This window comes from Pistacia vera, unplaced genomic scaffold, assembly GCF_008641045.1.
Source record: "Pistacia vera cultivar Batoury unplaced genomic scaffold, PisVer_v2 Contig139, whole genome shotgun sequence".
Classification (NCBI taxonomy): Eukaryota; Viridiplantae; Streptophyta; class Magnoliopsida; order Sapindales; family Anacardiaceae; genus Pistacia; species Pistacia vera.
Window position 1 is genome coordinate 175,913 of NW_022195455.1, and position 13,761 is coordinate 189,673.

A 13,761-nucleotide genomic window follows, 5' to 3' on the forward strand; every position below is an offset into this window, starting at 1 on the left:
ATAATTCAAATCTCTTAAGTAATTAAAAAGAATATCCAAAATCTTTATTATTATTATTAGTATATACGCTATGATATTATTCTCTTTATACTTTGGTCCCACACCCATACATACTTTTTTTTTAACCTCTAATTCGTCGCTTTACCAAAATATTTGGGCCATATAAAAATGCAAAATTAGTTCTATGGGCCCAACGGGTTCTTATTGGGCCAAACTTGGCCCACCGTCACTTCGAGAGACGGAAGGGAAGAATAGCTAACTGTGTTAACATTTTCACAATGAAGAAGGGGTTTCGAAGATCAAGCAAAACCTGAAGGCACGACGAGACAAGGCGAGAAATTGAAGAATGGAAACAAAACGAAGTCGAATTATCGTGTCACGGTTGCTACTATTACTATCACTGACCTCGATTTCACTTGCTTATCGGCCTGGTGACATCGTTCCAATGAGCAAAATGGGCCAGTACCACAATGTCTGTACATTGAAAAACTCGTTAAATTTGATTCAGTTCAGGTCAATTATTTCGTTCTTTACTGTTTTTAATGATCTGTTTATTTTATGATTACAGTCGAGAACTGTGTGGCATGATGTGATCGGTAAACATTGTCCCATCTTCGCAGTAAATCGTGAGGTATTCTTGAAGTTATGTTAATTTTTTTTTTTTTTTTTGAAGTTATGTTAATTTTTTTTTTTTTTAATTTGGAGTCGATTTTTTTATTGCTTTTACTTAATTTTCTAAGTTTTGATTTTATGTAGGTATTGATTCCTATAGTAAAGCCAACTGGCTTCACTGGAGCTGATCCTTACAAAATGTGAGAAACCATTTTGTTATTTAATTTAATTTTAGATTATGATTATTTTGTTTACTTGTAATCTTCTTCTTTTTTTCTGTTATTGAAGATAAACTTTTACAGATTTGCCGCTAAAGCTTTTTCAGTCAGTGCTATTTTATTTGGTTGTTTGGGATTTTAGTTGGAGTTTTTAATTGTCTTTTGTGGAACTTATTTGGTTGCATTTAATAGTTAAGCTGAATAGGGATTTTAAGTTTATAAAAACCCTGATTATTTGCAGATCATTTCAAGTTGGAAGAGAAAAGTTTCTAATTCCATGGCTTTTTGTGATAAATCGTAAGAGTTCTGAAGTTCCAATGATTGATATGCATTTGGTAAGCTTTCTGTTGGTCAAGTATTACTCTGATTGCTGAATTTGTATCAGGTTTTGATCATTTTCTTTTCTTTTTTGTAAATTGTAATTGTTTAGAAAATTTATGTTTCTATTTTCTTTTTTCTCTGGGAGGTGCAGTTGTTCTGTAACTTGTTGCAGTTATAATCTGATTAATATGTTGTGTTTTTGTTATGCAGAGGTACTCAGGAAGTGATCTGCATGGTGTCACTGCTAAAGTTGTGGATATGCCTCACAGATGTATGTAATATTATCCTCGTTAATCTTCTTTAACACTAGTCTACTAATTGATAGAGAAATTACAATGCTGGAGGCAACTATGGTCTTTCTTATTTGTGTTTTGGTAATAAGATGTTTGCTTCATATGGTTCTTAAGGTCTCTCTATTCAGTATAGGGGCATGACACAAAGCATATCTTGACTATGTGAGGTGTACTTCATCAACATAGAGTATTTGGCTATACTTTATATGCAGCTTTTGAGTTACATTGTAGCTCATCTTACCTTTTCTCACTATCTCAAGTTATGAGCTCTTAAGCTCCAATGGTAGCTCCCAAGTCTCACTTTGAATCATTTGTCCTCTGGTTTTGTGTCTTTAACTGTCTCGGTGATTTTACAATCTTTCAGATCCAGAATTATTTCTCAAAAGTTCTAGGTTGTATTCCATCCTCTTGTGTATTCAAGAGTTATGTTATTCCATCTTGAAGATGGCTTTCTATCTATCGTAGGTTTGATAATTTTTTCGAGAGATGTTGCCTGTAGTTATTTCAAACTTCTATCCTATTCTTATCCTTTCTTTATGGTTTTCTTTTGCTATATTGGACATGAGAGCATTGTTTAAACTATGGACTTCTCCTTGTTATGTTGCATGACTTATCAATTCATTTCAATAAATCTTAAATTGCATAACTGTATTTGAAGTCTTTTTGAAGGATTATTGGAGTCAGTTTTATCTCTTTTTTAGATGGTTTTGATTCCAGCTTCTATTTATCATTGTCTTGAAACAGATGTTGAAATTCATTCTGATATTCGAAAACAGTTTTGGGATCCTCAACATTGGCCAAAACATGTGCTTGTTAGATACACATGGTCAGTATCACAACATTGGTATCTAAAATTTTCTACTTATATCTTTATTGGTTGATTGGCTTCTATTCTGTTTGACTTTAAGTTAGCATTTGTAGTATTAATTTGCAAATAAGACTGTAGGATTTTGAGGAAAGAAAAATTCTCTGTTGTATACTAAGAAATCCTGCTTGATGGTGACCATTGTGTGAATTGTAGATTTATTGTTTGGATTTTTTACAGTCGATTCCTTGCAAATTGCACTTATGGATTAGCTTGTGCCCCGCTCTTTGGGCATTAAGTTGAGAGCTTTTTTCTCTTATTGTTAATCCCAGCTATTGGTTGTAAAGTCATCAACAGTATAGGCATATTTCTTCAGGTGGATTGCTGATTTTGTTTTGTTATGGGGGTACAATAACATAATTCTGTCCAACTCCTTTAAATCTTGATTTGCTGTAAAAGCTGAAGAAAACCTCTATACTTTTGCCCTTCTTGCTCATTTTGCTGCTTGTTACTTGATCAGATTTCAGTTTATAAATGTTATAGCTATTATATCTGTTATAAACAATAGAAGAAATAGGTTTGATCTAAGTGTTTTCTCCTTTTCTCTTAGAAAGGAGGTGTGTAAACTTGTTCTTTTTATTGTTTGCTGTGTATCTGATGTCTTTGAAGCTTCCTCTCTCTCTCTCTCTCTCTCTCTCTCTCTCTCTCTCTCTCGTATTAGTAATCATAATAAAAGTCTGTCACTCTGTACTTTATCATGTACAGGGAGGAGAAATCAGAGATAGATGTGGCTTCTGGATTTTATTTTCTGTTTGGATCAGGTAAAATTTTATGCTTAACGTAAGACACTAAAGGAGGATTTTTGTTATAATGATCTTAACACTAGGTCTAGTTTTGGGAGTGCCTGATGAATGAATGCGATATGACAATAAATATTCAAAACAATCTTCAATACTAATATAAAGCTCTGTGTTTTGATTCCTGTCATATTGTTTGTGGCGTCAGCTTGTTTAGATTTTGAAGTTGCTGAGTTAATTTTATGGTTGACTGTATAATATATAGCCTATTTTTCGCTTTACTAATATATAAGCTTTGTGTTTTATTTACTGTTGAAAATTATAATTTTTTTTTTTTTTTCCTTCTTTTTTATACCTAGAAATCTCTCTACCTTTCCTTTGTGTTCACCAGTTTCTAAAGTAGGGATCACTTCCAGATCCTACAACCTCGGTAGCCAGGAAAATTGTGGGTTATAATATCCCAATAGGTGGTCAAACCCTTGATCTCTTGGTTGAAACCAAGGGTTTTTCCAAGAAGCCTAACGTTTGGGGTACTGTAAGAATTATAGTTGACTCCATCAGTTTTATCTTTGTTGTATAATTCTTCCTGGTTTGAAAAAAATGACCAATTATCAGTGCTCGGATGCCCTTCTATAGAGGGTAAGTAGGTGGAGTTGCTTTGCCTTGCCAGGAAAGTAAGGATCCTTTTGGTTCTTTACTTTTTCTTCTGAAATCTGTTTAATGACAATGATGCCTCTACACCTCTGCAAGTCAGTACTGTATTCCGTATGTCAAAGGAAATATTGACTGAGTAAAAAGATTGTCAGAAGTTATCATTTCTGTTGGATGAATAAACTTTGGTTCTAAAATTTGCCTTATTGAATTAGCAATCTTAATGAGTTAATAAAAAAGAAGACAAATGATAGGATAGCTTTATATACACACATTAATGAAACATGTTTATCTCTTTCATGCAAACAGGTCTCATGCTGTCTTTTATTCTCTCAATCTATATCTTGCAATCATCTCGGGACAAATTAGCAAGGTACTGTTTTATGTCTGACATAAAAGTTTCAGTCTTCTCTCGATGAAGTAGGAACTAAAAAATCTCAGATACCAACTAACAAATATCCCCAATTTCATATGGTTTGTGGCGACTATTTGCAGGTTTGTGAGGGAAACTGTTGCAGAAAGCAGCATACCTGGTGTCGGTGTGGCAAAGGTTGAATGATTGAACCGTAAAAAATTTCAGTGTAGTGCAAATCTGTCACAAAGATGTTCATGAGATTGATTACAGATATATTCCTGCTATTGCAGAAGTAAATCTTACTTGGTTTTGTGTGTATTTAGAACTGAGAAAGTTATATTGTAACACTCTAGGGCCCTGAAGGGAAATTGCTGGCCTATGAAAGTAACCATCTAACAGCCTCAATTGACTATTGAGAAAGAGGATAAATTAGCTTAGACTGCTCAAATACTTCTGGTTTTGTATGTAATCTTTTGCACAAAATTCAACTCAATTATGTTGTATTTGCATTAGGATTCAGGTTTTTGTTGCTTGCGCCAATCCTTTTTAGTTTGTCACAATTTGAACTCTTTTATTATCATTGTTATTTTTTTTGTTAGGACCAATTTAGACTATCAATTGTATTATTATTATTATTATTATTATTATTTGGAGTCATTATTAAAGGAAGCCAAAATTAACTTGGTTTGTGCTTGTTCGAGTACCATCAACTGGTCATCTATTATATTTATGATTTACCTAGTTTATCAGATTTGTATGGTGTTCAATGAACCTCGGAGATTAATTGAGATACATATATAAGTTGATCCTCGAGATACATACAAGTTTATGGGAATATCTCCATCACTGAAAAAAAAGAAAAAAAAATGAAGCAAAAGTCCAATTGTTCATAACTGAAAATGATGTGGGACTTGACTTTTCAACATGGGTCAGATTCAGCCATTCATGAATGAGTAAAATTTCAACTGTTTCAGTAGCAGTTACGCAGTCTTTCTCACATTAATTTATGTGATCAAGAATTAGAATTAGTATTAGAACTTAGAAGCTTTTAAGGATCATCAGAATTTGAATGGATTACAGGTCAAAAAAGTCAATATTTAAACAAAAATTAAAATAAACAGCTCAGCTGTCACGGCGCTTATCATGACATTTAACTCGGCATATATTAGTTCATAAGTTGATTATTAGTAAATAATTCATTTATTCACGTAAAGTAGACCCCAGATCCAGGTAGGATGCCGTGAGTAACCTTCAGCAAAGTTTTAAGATTTCTATTTTAATCTGAGTCTTCATAAATATAACTGGTCGGGTAGTGAGGTTTTCAGCAAGCAATGAGGATATTCTTATTAGAGGCCTTCAACACTGAAAACAACGTGCACCCTATTCAGCTGCCTAAATTCATAATATTTTTGTTGGTATCTAATGTGTTGAAACCAGCTTATACGTATATCAACTAATCTCTAGAATCTATAGAATATCTTACAAACCTAAAAGACTAGATAAACTATAATATTATTGTGATAAGTAATCCCAAAGTTTGAACCCAATAACTTAAAGAAGCAAACCTCCTTGATCGTTGGGCCAACCCCTTTGGGGTTCTAAATTCTAAATTCATAAATTTAGCTTTGTACTAATTAATGGTGTTATAGAAGACGTTCCCAATCACTTGGTTTTCAATCTGTGTTACTTTCCTTCATAACTAGAAGGATCAGGCCTTTCAAGCAAAGTGAGTATATTCCACTGACTCAGAATTCAGATGGCGCTTGCCTGCCACACTGAATTGCCTTGTTCACGACATTGCTAACATCATATATTACTTCTTTTGTGAAGAAACGTTGTTCAATGTAACCGAAAGTTTATTCCTTGATCAAACCTTATAAATATGCTCATAGCTGTTTAAAAAAAGGAGGAGCTTGCTATAGCATGAGGAACAAAGGTTATCTCAGGCTGCAGGCTGCAGTTAGGAGTCAGAGTTTGTAAAATCTGTGCTTTTTTGTTCTCATTCTATTTTTTTCCCCCTTGGTGCGTCGCTTTCACTTTATTTTCGGACCTTAACTCTGAGCAGGTGATGTCAGTCCACAGAAAATTGCTCTGAAACTCATACAGACAGAAGTGAGGTACCTGGATGTGAACTTAATTTAAATGGTGGACCTTCCTACCAGACTGATAACACTGAAATATTGTAAACCTCACTGGAAGTTATGCAACCTCTTTGCTGAGCTTAGAGTATAAGAGAGTAGCATTGCTATTGTCATTGGACCAACTCCTCCGGGAACCGGAGTGACAGCTGAAGCAACCTTACATGCCTCCTCATAACAAACGTCTCCAACCAGTTGGTAACCTCAGGGACTTTCTTCATCCTTAAAGAAATGAACACAAAAAAACCTGTCACTAGATACTTATAGTCAGAAAAGCAAGCATAAACTTGGCACAACCAAGCTGAGCCCTCATTGCTTCAGAGAAACTACTATCCAACACAGGACATAACCTATAACACCTTAACTGAGTCCTTATCACTTTGAAATTAAAGGAGTTAAATTCAAACTCTGTGTGTGTGTTTGAGGAGACGAAGTTTACTCACCTGAACTGGGTTTATTCCAACATTAATTATAACTGCACCAGGTTTTATCCAGTTCTCCCTAACCATATTAGGTTCTCCTACAGCTGAGACTATAATATCTGCTTGTCTTGTAATGTCCTCAGGGTTATTAGTTCTGGAATGGACAATACTAACGTTAGCATCTTCCCTCTAAGAAGATTAATAAAAAAAAAAATGGATGTTATTGTTTAAAAGGAGAATTAATAAATTAAACAGGGAGGATATTGAAATTGAGAAACTAGCTTGTAGAGACTAATACTCAATACAAAGGTGAAAATTGATTACTTGGAGCAACAGCGCAGCAGGCATTCCAACAATATTGCTCCGGGTCCGGCCAATCACAACAGCTCTTTTTCCTTTGATACCAATGCCAGATCTGCGCAACAACTCTATGCAACCTTTAGGCGTACACGGAACAAAGATGGGTTCTCTCCCTCGCATCGCAAGACGACCAATGTTCAGTGGGTGGAAACCATCCACATCTTTCTCAATGCTCACAGCGTTTAAGATGCTCTGTTCATCAATATGCTGGAAGAAACGAGTGAAAATGAGTACCAGCTACATTACGCATTAGAAAGAGCTAAAAATGGAAAATACAAACTTTGAACTATCGGTTAGTAACAGATTTTCTTACTAGTTAACTATGCCTTTAATTTTATTTATTTATTTTTTTTTTTTGGGCAGCTTCAATCAACCAACAAGGAATAATGGAAAAATAACTCATTATACATCACTGTTTCATAAAATACCAGGGCAATAAATATAATGCTGCACAAAGAAAAATTAGTGTTTAAATTTAGAAGCATACAGAAGGTAGAGGCAACTGCACAAGGATGCCATGAACTGAAAGATCTTCATTAAAGCCTGAAATGAAGTTGAGTACTTCTTCTTCTGAGGAGTCCTCAGGTAAACGCACTTCAAAAGAGTTAATACCCACAGATTCACAAGCCTTTTTCTCGTTGCGTACATAAGTAGCAGAATCCTTCGATCCCCAACAAGAATAACTACTAACCCTGGAACAATACCAATTGCATCCTTCATCCTGGAAACTTCAGCAGTTATCTCATCTCTGATTACCTTTTGTTAGTATATATATTAGTATCTTATAATATCCCTAGAATATATGATTATTCCTGTAATTATGCTAGGTTAGAATCTTTTCATATAGTGTATTTCCTTGTTAACTTTGGTCTTCTCCACTGTATATAGAGGTCTCCTTTGTATAGATTTGACACACAGAAATATACAATCATATGATTCCTAAAAACTCTATTTATTTCAACATGGTATCAGAGCCACTACTCTGATCTTCCTGTCCATGCAAGCCGTTTCATTGATGTTTCCTTCCGCACCAACCTTGGCTTTCTCTACACTGATAGTGAGATTTTCGTGGTTTTATATCCGATTTTTGCTCCCCTTTTTTTTTTTTTTAATCAAATCTGATCATAAACGGAGTCTTGAGAATTTTATCGATGTTTCTGTGTCAAGATTTTCCCGATACGCTTCCACATGTGCCTCCTAAATATTCTGCACGTCTAACCACGCGCCACACATCTCTAGCAGAAATTTCAAGCCTGTTACAGCCAACTTCAAGCCCAATCCAAGTAAGCCTTTCCAGCCCATTTTTCTTTCTTCTATAAATCAACCCATTCGGTTCAAAGTCCAGCCCAGGTCCACCCGTTGACTGTTGACTCATTGACCGTTGACTCGTTTGACCATTGACCGTTGACCCAAAAAAAAAAAAAGTATGTCTCACTCCTCTCCCAACCTTGATACCGCTGTTCATCCTATTGATAACATTTTAGATGGCTCAAATTATAATATGTGGGCTCAAAATATGAAAGTATTTCTTAGAGGACGAAAATTGTGGCGTTATGTTTCTTGTGATATTCTTGCCCCCAAGCAACAAGATGGTGAGAGTCTTGATAAGTTTGCATGTCGGCGTGAAGATTGGCATAGTATTCATATAAAATATTGTCTTGGTTTATCAATATTTCTGTTCCATCCATCCGTAGCCTGCTTCCCAAGCTTGGTAATGCTCAAGCTGCTTAGGATTTTCTTGCTAAACGATACAACTGCACTCATGATGCTTCGTTGCAGTCCTAGCTTGAAACTAAGCTTTATCAGATGCGTCAGGAATTAGGTCAGTCCATTGCTGATTTCTATTCTCAAGTTGATAATCTTTGGGAACAGTTGTCTGCTGCAAATCCTCACCTCAAATGTTCTGATGACATTGCGTTGTTTGCAACCTACCGTGATCGTCAAAAGTTTATGCATTTTATAATGGCACTTCGTGAGGATTTTGAATCTACTTGAACCTCTCTTTTGCATCGCACACCTCTTCCCACTCTTAAGATTGCAGTTGCTGAACTTATTTCCGAAGAAAATCGTCATTCAACCATGAAGATGCAAACTCCAGATTCAGTTGTTGCTGCCATCCCTCAAACTACCTTTAGATATTCTCCAGCCTCGGGCCGTTTCCCTTTTCAGTCCTCAAAGACTGTCTTCTACAAATACTGCAAACGTCTAGGTCACTCTGTTACGGAATGTCGAAAATTGAAGAACAAAAATCAGTCTCGGGCCCCCTTGTTGCAAGTTGCTACCATGGCTCCAACTGCTTCTTCTGCTCTTGAGTCTGCTGCTGAGCCTTCTTCAGTGTCCACTACTCTCACTGCTACTGACATTGAGGCATTAATTCATCAGGTTTTATCTCGGTCTTCTAGTGCTTTGTCTATCACCTCAAGTACATCTCCTTGGTTTTTTTATTCTGCATGTTGTAATCACATGACCTCTGATTCCACCATTTTTTCACAAAAATCTACTTTGTCACCCAATCCTATCATATATACTGCTGATGGTTCTCATTTATCTGTTAGTCAAATTGGGTCTATTTCCTCCCCTACCTTAACTGTTGACAACACTTATTTTGTTCCCAAGTTATCCTTAAATCTCTTTTCAGTTGGTCAACTTTGTGAATTAGGTCTTCAACTTACCTTTTCTAATGCTGGTGTTGATGTGCAGGATCCACAGATGGGTCAACTCATTGGGATAGGCCGTAAGATTGGAAGTCTGTTTGAGCTCACTTTTTTGCAGCTTCCACCCCATCTGTCTCGCTCCATTGTTGCTCCTGCCATCTCTTCCCAATTATGGCATTCTCGGCTGGGTCATGCCTCTATACCCCGTGTTCGTCTTTTGGCCTCCCAAGGTCACCTAGGTTCTATAGGTTTTGAGTCTTTTGATTGTGTTTCCTGTCAACATGGCAAACAAACTCATTTATCTTTTGATATAAATGACTCTTTTTCGACTGCACCTTTTGATTTGATTCACTCTGATATTTGGGGTCCTACCCCCACTCCTACTGAGGAGGGATCTCGTTATTTTGTTATCTTTGTTGATGGCTATTCTCATTATACATGGCTATACTTATTACAGCATCGATTTGAGCTTGTTCGTGTTTACCAAACTTTTCACAAAATGGTACAAACTCAATTTTCTCGTACCATTAAAGTTTTTTGTTTAGATAATGCCATGGAATACAATGACAAAACTCTCCTTGAGTTCCTGAATCAACAAGGCATAGTGTCACATTGTTCTTGTCCATATACCTCTCAACAAAATGGCCATGTCGTATGAAAACATCGTCATATCCTTGATACTATAAGAGCTCTTTTACTTTCTGCTTCTTCACCTGAAAAGTTTCGGGGTGAAGCTGCTCTTACTGCTGTGTACACAATCAATCGGGTACACTCACCTATAGTCCACAACAAATCTCCTTATGAGCTTTTGTATGGTATGGTTCCTAACTCTTCCTTACTTCGTGTCTTTGGTTGTGCCTGTTTTGTTACTCTTCCTCCTCATGAATGGACCAAACTGGAACCCCGTTCTCGGTTATGTTGTTTTCTTGTTTATGGCTTAACTCAAAAAGGTTATCGTTGTTATGATCCTATCTCCAAACGTCTTCGAGTCTCTCGTCATGTGGAGTTTTGGGAACACATACCATTTACTAGCATATCCACGTTCTCCCCTTCCTTCTTTAACCACTCACTCATATTCACTAATCCCTCTATTGCTCTATTTTCTGACTCTTCTACAGAGATTTCGAGCTCCTCAAATAGTTCTTCCACTGCTGCACCCAATCCAGTTGATGCGTTTGATGGACCATTTGCCACACCACCCATTCCTCAGTCTTCTTCACTCCCTGAACCTCGTCATTCCAGTCGAGTAAGTGTTCTTCCTACTCATCTTCATGATTATCATTGTTTCTCTGTCCTTGCCACCCTTCACGAACCTCACAATTATCATGAGGCTCGTACTAACCCTCTTTGACAGCAAGCTATGTCTGATGAATTGAATGCTCTTGTCAAAACTCATACTTGGTATCTGGTGGACTTGTCTCATGGTAAAGTTGCAGTGGGATGCAAGTGGATTTATAAAATCAAGACTCGAGCAGATGGATCAGTTGAACGCTACAAGGCTTTACTTGTTACTAAGGGGTTCACCCAGGAGTATGGGATTGACTATAAGGAGACTTTTGCTCCTGTTACTAGACTTACATTTATCAAATCTTTACTTGCAGTTGCTGCTGTCCGGCGTTGGAAACTTTTTCAAATGGATGTTAAAAAAGCCTTCTTTAACGGTGATCTTATGGGGTTCACCCAGGAGTATGGGATTGACTATGAGGAGACTTTTGCTCCTGTTGCTAGACTTACATCTATCAAATCTTTACTTGCAGTTGCTGCTGTCCGGCGTTGGGAACTTTTTCAAATGGATGTTAAAAAAGCCTTCCTTAATGGTGATCTTACTGAAGAAGTTTACATGCAGCCTCCACCTGGCTATGAGCATCCTCCACACAAAGTTTGTCGTCTTCGTCGCACACTTTATGGGCTCAAACAGGCTCCTCGAGCTTGGTTTGAGAAATTTTAGTCAGTGGTTTCTCAACAAGGCTTTCTTTCTAGCCATATGATTCTACACTCTTTCTTCGCACTACTGGGGTAGGTACTATCCTTCTTCTTCTCTATGTAGACAATATGATTATTACTGGTGATGATATTGCTGGTATTCGAGATCTTCAAACTTTTCTTAGTAAGAATTTTGAGATGAAGGATTTGGGACATCTTAACTACTTCCTTGGCCTTGAAGTTACTTCAAATCAGGATGGATATTATCTCACTCAAGCAAAATATGCCTCTGATTTATTTTCCAAAGCTGGGTTGACAGACAGCAAGATAGACACTAGTCCACTTGAGTATAATACTAAGCTTCTGGCCACTGACGGTTCTCCACTTGTAGATGCAACTCTTTATCGACAGTTAGTTGGCAGTCTTATTTATCTTACTGTCACCAGGCCTAACATTTCATATGTTGTTCATCTGGTCAATCAATTTATGAGTGCACCTCGATCTACCCATTTTGCTGCGGTTCTTCGAATTCTACGCTACATCAAGGGTACTCTATTTCATGGTCTGCACTTTTCATCCCACTCCTCTCTGGAGCTACAGGCCTATTTTGATGCAGATTGGGCTGGTGATCCTACTGATCGTCACTCCACCACTGGTTATTGTTTCTTACTTGGTACTTCTTTGATTTCATGGCGTAGTAAGAAACAGTCTGTTGTTGCCTGTTCTAGCACTGAGGCTGAGTATCGTGCTCTTGCTGATACGGCATCTAAACTTTTGTGGTTACGCTGGCTTCTGAAAGATATGGGTGTTCCTCAATCAATAAGTTCTCCTATTCACTGTGATAATCGTAGTGCCATCCAGATTGTGCATAATGATGTGTTTCATGAACGTACTAAACATATTGAGATTGATTGTCACTTCATCCACCATCATCTTCAGCAGGGTGTCCTCCAATTACATTCAATTTCTTCTAAAGATAATCTTGCTGATATTTTTACGAAATCCCATTCACCTGGTCGACTTGGTGATCTTGTTTCCAAACTCCAGTTGATTTTGCCACCAAGAGTTTGAGGGGGGATGTTAGTATATATATTAGTATCTTATAATATCCCTAGAATATTGTTAGTATATATTTTAGTATCTTTTAATATCCCTAAAATATATGATTATTCCTATAAATAAGCTATAATTTCCTGTAATTATGCTATATTAGAATCTTTCTATATAGTGTATTTTTTTATTAACTTTGGCCCTCTCCACTATGTATAGAGGCCTCCTTTGTATAGATTTGACACACAAAAATATACAATCATATGATTCCTCAAAACTCTCTTTATTTCAACACCTTTGCCACAACTTTTTCATCAATAATCTTGGCAAATGTCCCAGTACCCATTGTTGCTGTACAAGATTTCAAAGGGTGAGGGATTATCAATTTTCAGTCTTACAACCAATATACCACATTATTAACCAGCCCTACTATATCTTGATGAAGATTTACGTTAAAAGACAAAAAGCAAATGGTTTCTTCTAATTGTTCATCTAACTCTGATCATTAAGTTCCAACATTACAAGATTCTAATAAACTAAAGAATAACCCTCGTCAATGGACCACAGTCGCGGTGTTTAAATACAGGGGTAAAATATAAAAGAGAACATGCAAAAATAAAAGATAAAATTAAGACTAAAGTCGGTATTTAATTGATTTACTAAAAGTATGTTAGGAAAAAATCACTGCTAATAGCAGGTGAAGAGGAGGACCAAGAGTGAACAGTAAGGGTGGTTCGGAGGGAGACAGAAATTGGGGGTCGCACATGGAAAGGATCCACCAACCGGCGAATGAAAACAGCACCGTCTACACCAAGCCTGCTACGGCTGAAGGGGAGGAACTGAGCCGTTGTAGAGGAAGAGTAATCCGTGAACAACATCGAACTCATTTGATATTTTCCCAAAATTGTATTTTAATGACTTGGTGGTTGTTTTTTCTATAATTAGGCTTTACGGTGCATGCAAAAACTAATTGAGGGGAGACCACTTTGGAAAGTCTCTGCTAGGGTTTAGTCGTCTTCTTGCTTACTAGTTCCTTCCTTTGCTGTTTTCTTCTTCTCCTCGAGTCAATGACGGCTATCTTATATGAAGTGGCGGCAGTCTCTAAATCTTTTCCAAATTCTTCCATTCCCACCCAAGTTTGGCGTAATTAATTTCTCACCCA

General features: G+C 36.7%; 1 protein-coding gene and 1 pseudogene across 1 annotated transcript; one reads left to right on the top strand and one right to left on the bottom strand.

Annotated features, from left to right (window-relative positions):
* The first annotated feature begins 272 nt into the window (after positions 1 to 272).
* Positions 273 to 4,676, top strand: LOC116122943. Its single transcript, XM_031408746.1, has 9 exons — positions 273 to 472; positions 569 to 631; positions 757 to 812; positions 1,072 to 1,165; positions 1,362 to 1,422; positions 2,189 to 2,270; positions 3,015 to 3,070; positions 4,007 to 4,070; positions 4,193 to 4,676. Exons 1-9 carry the CDS (start codon positions 347 to 349, stop codon positions 4,254 to 4,256), a joined length of 666 nt encoding a protein of 221 aa, XP_031264606.1. The 5' UTR covers positions 273 to 346; the 3' UTR covers positions 4,257 to 4,676.
* A 1,565-nt stretch (positions 4,677 to 6,241) lies between these two features.
* LOC116122985 lies at positions 6,242 to 13,486 on the bottom strand (annotated as a pseudogene).
* Between the last annotated feature and the right edge of the window lie 275 nt (positions 13,487 to 13,761).

Coding starts and splice junctions, on each gene's coding strand:
- LOC116122943 (XM_031408746.1), top strand. CDS start 347: ATGGAAACAAAACGAAGTCGAATTATCGTGTCACGGTTGCTACTATTA. Junction 632..756: donor TCTTCGCAGTAAATCGTGAG/GTATTCTTGAAG, acceptor GATTTTATGTAG/GTATTGATTCCTATAGTAAA. Junction 2,271..3,014: donor GTGCTTGTTAGATACACATG/GTCAGTATCACA, acceptor TATCATGTACAG/GGAGGAGAAATCAGAGATAG.